We start from the raw sequence: 7,357 nt of genomic DNA on the forward strand, positions 1-7,357 counted from the left end.
ATTGTTGTGTGTTTTGTCTCGATTGTTGGATGATAATAAAAGTCGTTTTTCATTCGAGTTGTATTTTGATAATTATTATGCTTACAATTGTAAAAAAGTCACAATAAAATGTTATTTATAGAAGTTTACGGTGGGTTTTTCTTCGTTTTCTTCTTCCCTTTTCCTTTTACCTGAAATGCAATGTCATTGAGGACAGAGTTTAAAAATAGGCAGACAATTTGGCGCATAGGTTGAGTCATTCATTGTATATACCGGGTGTCGGAAAAGTGACTCATCTTTTTTCATGACATTTCGAAGTCGGCGTCGACATCGCCATGACAACACGTCATCTGACTGGTTGTTAACGAAACGATGCCTACTAGATTTCCAGTCAATATTTTCAGCTATTGGAAGTTTCCGCTACGAAAATTATTCCTCGAAAACAAAGACGACATGAGCAAAACATACGCTTTAAAAGTTTAAAATAAGATCGGTGTATAAATAACTTGGATGTATTTTTAAATTGTGGCGCAAATGCAGCATGTGCTTACAGAGGTGCAATTGGTCAATTTGCGAATACATAAATAATTAACTTGTGCGGTATTTTCATTGGTAACGATTTAAAGCATTCTAAAAAAATAAAAGTCTTATTTTCCAGTAAAAAAATTACTTGACAACATTTGATGTGACGTCATCAGTCTTTTGGAAGCAATGAGCAAGTTTTAAAGTTCTGTTATATCTTCTGAAATTCGCTTAGGATATATCCGCTCAAAATTTTAGTTTTAAGCGCGAATTTCGAGCGGGCTTGCAGTTGCCTGTCAAATCGTAACGTCAACGATCACGCCAAAATTATGAATTGTATGAAAATTGCCTCTTCTTTGGTCACAAAATTCCAAAAATATATGCCGTCAATTCGCCACCATTCGAAGGAGTCTTTCCTAACGGGTTCGTCGTCGCAATACGTCGAAGACATGTACAATGCCTGGCTCAAAGACCCCTCAAGCGTCCACGTATCGTGGGATTCTTACTTTACAAGCGTTACGAAGAGCTTGCAAAACGCCTATCTGCCTCCTCCCAATCTAGCGCCGCCCACAAATCACAATTTGCTTCCACTTGATGACGTCCTAACTAGTCAGTTCATCGAAAGAACTCCTCCTTCAGCTGCGATGTCCAGTCGAAGTGCATCAACTGCAGGAGCACCCGCAGGGGGTGTTCTCGACGACAAAACAATCGAAAATCACTTAGCCGTTCAGGCCGTCATACGAACCTACCAAGCGCGCGGTCACCTCGTCGCCAAACTGGATCCCCTCGAAATAATGCAGATGGAGAAGAAGAGCATCAACAGCAAAATTTACAGCGGAACACCACCTAGCGAAGTGTTGAGAAACTATAAACTTGAGGACATGGACAAGGTTTACACACTGCCACAGAACACCAACATCGGCGGAAAAGACACAAAGTTACCTTTACGAGAAATTATCAGGCGTTTAGAAGAAGTGTATTGCAAGCACATTGGGTTGGAATTCCTCGGCATCGACAACATACACGAACGCCAGTTCCTACGCCAGAAAATGGAGACCCCTGGAGTCCTGAACCTCTCCAAAGAGCAGAAGCGGCTCCTCTTGAAACGTCTCATCCGCACCTCCGAGTTCGAGAACTTCCTCGCGAAAAAGTGGGCTTCCGAGAAACGATTCGGCATCGAAGGCGGCGACACGTTCATCCCCGGATTCAAACAAATCATAGACACGTCGACGGAACTCGGCGTGGATCACTTCTTCGTCGGCATAGCGCACAGAGGCCGTCTCAACCTCTTGGCCAACGTTTTCCGCAAACCTCTGTACCTCATTTTCAACCAGTTCGTGCCATTGGAACCTGCCGACATCGGTGCCGGCGACGTGAAGTACCACTACGGCAGTACCACCGAGCGCACCAACCGCCACACCCAGAAAAAGTACAAGCTGACCCTCGTGGCTAACCCTTCGCACTTGGAGTCCGTCAATGCGTTTATTTTGGGTCGCACCCGCGCCGAGCAAGTGCACAGAGGCGACGAAGAAGGCAAAAAAATCATGGCCATCATCGTGCACGGAGACGCCGCTTTCTGTGGCCAAGGAGTGAACTACGAAAGTCTGAGTCTGTCGTATCTTCCGAACTACACCACCCACGGGAGTATATGTATCATTATTAACAACCAGGTGGGTTTCACGACGGATCCGAGGTTCTCGCGGTCTTCGAGGTACTGCTCGGACTTGGGGCACGTAGTCAGCGCGCCGATCTTCCACGTGAACGCCGACGACCCCGAGAGCGTGGTCAACGTGTGCAGGCTCGCCGCGGAGTACCGGGCCCAGTTCCACAAAGACGTGATAATAGACATGGTGGGGTACCGCAGGCACGGTCACAACGAAGCCGACGAGCCCATGTTCACTCAGCCGCTCATGTACACGAAAATCCACAACACGAAACCAGTGGCTAAGAAGTACCGGGAACAGTTGCTCTACGAGAAGGTGGTGACTGCTGAACACATTAAAGCGGTGGAAGACGAGTACAACAAGTACTGCGAAGACCAGTACGCCAAAGCCCGTCAGCAAACGCAGTTGTTTTCCAAGGATTGGCAGGATTCTTCCTGGGAGGCATTCTACGAGGGGAAAGATCCTTTCAAGGTCGCTCCAACGGGACTACCCGAAGCCGTCATCATGCACATAGCTGAGAAGTTCTCCGCCCCGCCCCCCGCCAACTTGGAGTTCGTCATTCATAAAGGGATACAAAGGATTTTAAGTCTGAGGCGAAAAAGCGTCGAGCAGCGATTGGCAGATTGGAGTCTCGGCGAAGCTTTCGCTATTGGAAGTCTGGTGAAAGAAGGGTTTCCGGTTCGACTGTCAGGAGAGGATGTGGAAAGAGGAACTTTTTCGCACAGACATCACATTATACATCACCAAAAGATCGATCAAGTGACGTACAAAGCCCTAGGTGATGTGTACCCGAATCAGGCTACTTACGATGTTTGTAATAGCGCCTTATCCGAGTTTGGAGTGTTGGGGTTTGAAATAGGGTATGCGCAAGCTAATCCTAACTGCCTAGTGTTGTGGGAGGCGCAATTCGGTGACTTTTTTAATGGGGCGCAGATCATGTTCGACCAGTACCTGTGTTCGGGTAAGTTGAACTTGCGCTATTTTAAAAACCTTTAAGAACTGCTTCTTCGTAAAGACAAACTTATGATTATTTTCAGGCGAAACGAAATGGTCGCGACAGAACGGCATCGTCATCCTCCTTCCTCACGGCTTCGAGGGAATGGGTTCGGAGCATTCGAGCGCGCGGATCGAGCGTTTCCTCCAGATGTGCGACGACGACCCCGACGTCATTCCCCCCTTCACTCCGGATTTCGGCATAAGACAGTTACACGGTTGCAACTGGATTATAGCGAACTGTTCGACCCCCGGCAACATGTGCCATATACTTCGGCGCCAAATGTATCTCCCGTTCCGCAAGCCCTTAATTATTTTCACCCCTAAAAGCTTGCTGCGATTACCGGCTTGTCGCAGTCCGTTCGACGAAATAAAAGAGGGAACCGAATTTAGACGAGTGATTCCGGAAGAGGGAGAAGCGAGCAAGCAGCCCGAAAACGTAAAGAAGTTGATGTTTTGCAGCGGGAAAGTGTACTACGATATAGTCGCCGAACGAGGCGAAAGTAAACTGCAGAAAGAAATTGCGGTTTCGAGGGTGGAACAGTTTTCGCCTTTCCCGTACGATTTAGTCAAAGCGGAATGCGAGAAGTATGCCAAGGCGAAGCTGGTCTGGGCACAAGAAGAGCCCAAAAATAGCGGAGGGTATAGTTATGTTCACGATCGGTTGAGGACGCTGGTTCAAGGGAGCCGGCCGGTGATCTACAACGGAAGGCCGCCAGCGGCGTCACCAGCAACTGGGATTAAGGCGCAACACATCAAAGAAGTGGAACAGCTGAAGAAGGATTTTATGACTATTTAAATTTTGTAATAAAGCAAAACCGAGTCCATTTTCTAGTCGTATAAAAAATCAATATTTTTTATTTTTACTTACTCTGTTGGGTTCTGCGTTATCGAAACCGTGAAATAAACCTGGAATGGTCTTTTTCTCTTCGTGCACGGGCAAAATGTAGTTGACGTCAATTGGCAGCCAACTCGGATGTCTTTTTGTATCAACTTTAGGCTCGGCGCAGTACGTGTGTAAGTCGAAGGCCTTGTCCTCGCTAAAAGTGGATTTCTGAACATGCGAAGGTCACAAATTAAAGTTAAAACCATTTACTTATCGCATTGTTTCAACAAAGATATGAAAGATTCTTGCTTTGGAAGGTGCTGCAGAAGATATGTACCACAGTCGAGAGTTATCAAGCGGGATAAAATTTTCTGTAGAACTCCGAGACCGAGTATAGGCTTATATTCGTAATGAGTGTGAGCTTCTACGTTAATTTTTTGTATTGAACACTTCTCAACGGCGATGATTTCGGTCGTAGGGTTGTAAATTCGAGCTAGAAAAAATCAACTATATCCCAATTCATAGCATACTGTCAAGATTACCTCGATACAGAACAGAATATAAACGAAAAAATAAACATGTCCAATCGCGAGCTAGTTCGCTTTTCGAGGGTATATTGACCCCATATTGAACCTGCTGTTCGATTTTTGGTCGTACAATGACGGGGTAGAGGACGCCTTGTTCTGTGGCCTAAAACAATTTTTTTAAAGCGTTTTTAAACCTAAATGTTATAAATTAAAAAGTGCTCACCTCACATCCATCCAACTTACACCTTACTAAAAGGTTAATTTCCTTATCTTTGACCTGATTTTTCATGAGCGTATTTTGTATTGTGCATTTCTTGATGTTCCATATTCTGTAATTCACGTTGTGGTGTATAACTCTGTTCTTCTCCTGCTTTTCGTTAATCGGCAATTCTTCTATAATAAAACAACTATTGAAAAACTACAAGAATCTGTAAAACGTTAATACCCATTTTTTCATCTTCCTCTTTGTTTGTTTTGATCGACTCTTCTTTCACTCCTTCAATTGGAACTTCCTCAACGGGGTAACTAAACAACAATTATTAATTAAAGCAACAACAAAAAAAGTTTGAACTTCTGCTGATTTTTATTACAAATGAATCTTCTGTAAAAACGAATTTTCTGCAGTGAATTACGATAATTTTAATAATTTTGAACGCCTTGAAATACCAGGTAGAAGTTTGACATGGGGTGGTTCTATAGTTCAACTTTTTAAAAAAAATATTACAAGTCAAAAATATACAAACCTGAATGCTTCATACTGACAAAAATTCAACCTAAGAAGACGTTTGTAAGTGTGTTTATTTAAATCGTGAACTGTAGGATTAATATCAGGCAACACCTTATCCACAAAGACGATCTTCTTTGTAGTAGTAGTGCCACCCTTGTCAACTTGTATTTCTTTGATGACCACTGGAATTAACCACTTATCTTTAACACTGGTATAATCAATGATCCGTTTTAAACCACTTGAAGATATAGCAACATCAAAATTATGACTTTGGGCCAATTTATTAATATTTTTGTCTTGACTAACTAAAAATCATAGTTAAGAAATATCAGTTTTAAAAATAATAAAAATACCTGGCAGTTTTGAATTTAGTAAATCTTGTTTTTCAAGTTTACGTAGTACATTCAGTTTTAAAATGCACTGCTCTTTGAGATTTGCATGGACATACCTTGCTAACGTGCCCTAAAATAAAAATTACAACTGGAAACAATAAAACCGTCTCATACCGTTTCTAAAGGTTGTATCACATGTTGAAAGTCTACAGAAGCTTCATTTTCTTCAAAATTCAAACAAAGAGTTTCACACTGCTTATAATACTGTGGATATTCTAAATATCTCCCCATTTTCTCCTTCCAGTAATTCCACGCGTAATTGTAAATCCCCGGCCTCGTTTTCGCTTCCTTGTATCTATGTTTAAGCCACACATTTCTAATATATTCGTTAAAAAGTCGATTCTCTTCAACAATCTTTGAATGGCATTTCTACAACCAACCAGCCATAATTATACACCCATATGGCTACTCGTCAGACGTACATTGTACACTGTCAAACTATTCGTCTCTTTTCGTGTCAGCAGATCTTGTCTCTTCCCGCTCTGGATGACTTTCAAAGCTTCCAAACAATGAAATTTTGTAATTTTGGTCAGCAAAGATTTACGCTTGATTAAGCGGTGATATTTTAAACCTGGAACGTGCTTTTTGTTGGCCAAGTGCAATTTTATCGATTTTTTCGGTTTCGAATTAATCGGCTTGTCGAAACTCTTGTACACATACAAGTCTGCGACAGCTGCATCTGTGAGAAATTTCCGGTCAAATTCTTCATCGGTAATGTTCTTACGCCTACGAAAATAAACATGATGACGGAAATTTAAAAAAATTAAAAACAAAAACACTCACCAACTCAGTTTTAAAAATTCGTTCATCGTACGTACGATTCAAAATAAGTCAGGTTATGTCATGGATGCATGCATGGATGTCATGCGGTAGTTTAAAGTTAAAGAGTAGACAAAAAAACTACTACAATGTAAAGATAATTCAAGCTTACTATTTGTTATTACTTGTTAGAACTAGTTACTTGGTTTTTACTTGTAAAACATGCGTTCTAATACAATGCAATTGTTTATTTAATTTCTTTCTATAGTGGTGACTCTGGTGGTGACATGGTGTAGTTCTTTTGTAGTATCTTAATGTTACGAGATCTACTGTCATTTGTTGTCATTTTTATTATTATTAAGAAAGTCCGATTTTTTCCCAAAAACAAATCAAATGAGTAAAATGCTATCATCTATGGTGAAAGAACACCAAGCGAGACAAACAGCGAAGAAGGAAATTCAAGGTAAGGACTTTTGCAAAGTGTCCCCTTGATAGCCCCCATTTTTCAGAAACCAAGCGTAAAGATGCATGCGCCGCCGCCAGCGACCTTACTCAAGCTCTCGTTGATCATCTAAACGTAGGGTGAGTTGTCTAGCTTTCAAAATCCATCCTTGACCTCTTCTTTTTAGAGTGGCCCAAGCCTACCTCAACCAAAAGAAACTGGATGCGGAAGCTAAACAACTACACGCTAGCGCTACCAATTTTTCTAAACAAACCCAGCAATGGTTGAATTTGGTGGAGTCTTTCAGTAGTGCTTTAAAAGAGTTGGGAGATGTGGAGAACTGGGCCAAGACTATCGAAGGAGACGTGAGGACGATATCGACAGCATTGGAAATTGTGTACAAGAATTCTCAAGAAGCGTCAGCTTCACAGAGCCAATGATAAAATTAAATGTGATTTTATAATCTTACTGATAAGCTTGTTTTTTGAAATTTGTAATAAATAATGTTGGATTAAGCTCGTGTTGT

General features: G+C 41.9%; 3 protein-coding genes across 3 annotated transcripts; 2 read left to right on the plus strand and 1 right to left on the minus strand.

Annotated features, from left to right (window-relative positions):
• Nucleotides 1-45: 45 nt before the first annotated feature.
• On the minus strand, nt 46-6,512 carry LOC135136479 (uncharacterized). The gene is made up of 11 exons (XM_064065771.1): nt 6,414-6,512; nt 6,053-6,356; nt 5,745-5,999; nt 5,592-5,700; nt 5,255-5,543; nt 4,957-5,036; nt 4,735-4,904; nt 4,527-4,674; nt 4,255-4,477; nt 4,030-4,198; nt 46-170 (listed from the first exon to the last, which is right to left on the minus strand). Exons 1-11 carry the CDS (start codon nt 6,437-6,439, stop codon nt 126-128), a joined length of 1,818 nt encoding a protein of 605 aa, XP_063921841.1. The 5' UTR covers nt 6,440-6,512; the 3' UTR covers nt 46-125.
• On the plus strand, nt 551-4,014 carry LOC135136477 (2-oxoglutarate dehydrogenase complex component E1-like). Its single transcript, XM_064065769.1, has 2 exons — nt 551-3,126; nt 3,203-4,014. The coding sequence occupies exons 1-2, from the start codon at nt 831-833 to the stop codon at nt 3,955-3,957; spliced, it is 3,051 nt and encodes a 1,016-aa protein (XP_063921839.1). The 5' UTR covers nt 551-830; the 3' UTR covers nt 3,958-4,014.
• Nucleotides 6,513-6,660: 148 nt separating the features above from the next.
• Nucleotides 6,661-7,346, plus strand: LOC135136486 (biogenesis of lysosome-related organelles complex 1 subunit 1). Its single transcript, XM_064065780.1, has 3 exons — nt 6,661-6,852; nt 6,899-6,971; nt 7,019-7,346. Exons 1-3 carry the CDS (start codon nt 6,783-6,785, stop codon nt 7,269-7,271), a joined length of 396 nt encoding a protein of 131 aa, XP_063921850.1. The 5' UTR covers nt 6,661-6,782; the 3' UTR covers nt 7,272-7,346.
• Nucleotides 7,347-7,357: the final 11 nt, after the last annotated feature.

The sequence above is a fragment of the Zophobas morio genome, unplaced genomic scaffold (genome assembly GCF_036711695.1).
Source record: "Zophobas morio isolate AGI-343-1 ecotype UQ-CSIRO unplaced genomic scaffold, CSIRO_AGI_Zmor_V1 ptg000026l, whole genome shotgun sequence".
Lineage (NCBI taxonomy): Eukaryota > Metazoa > Arthropoda > Insecta > Coleoptera > Tenebrionidae > Zophobas > Zophobas morio.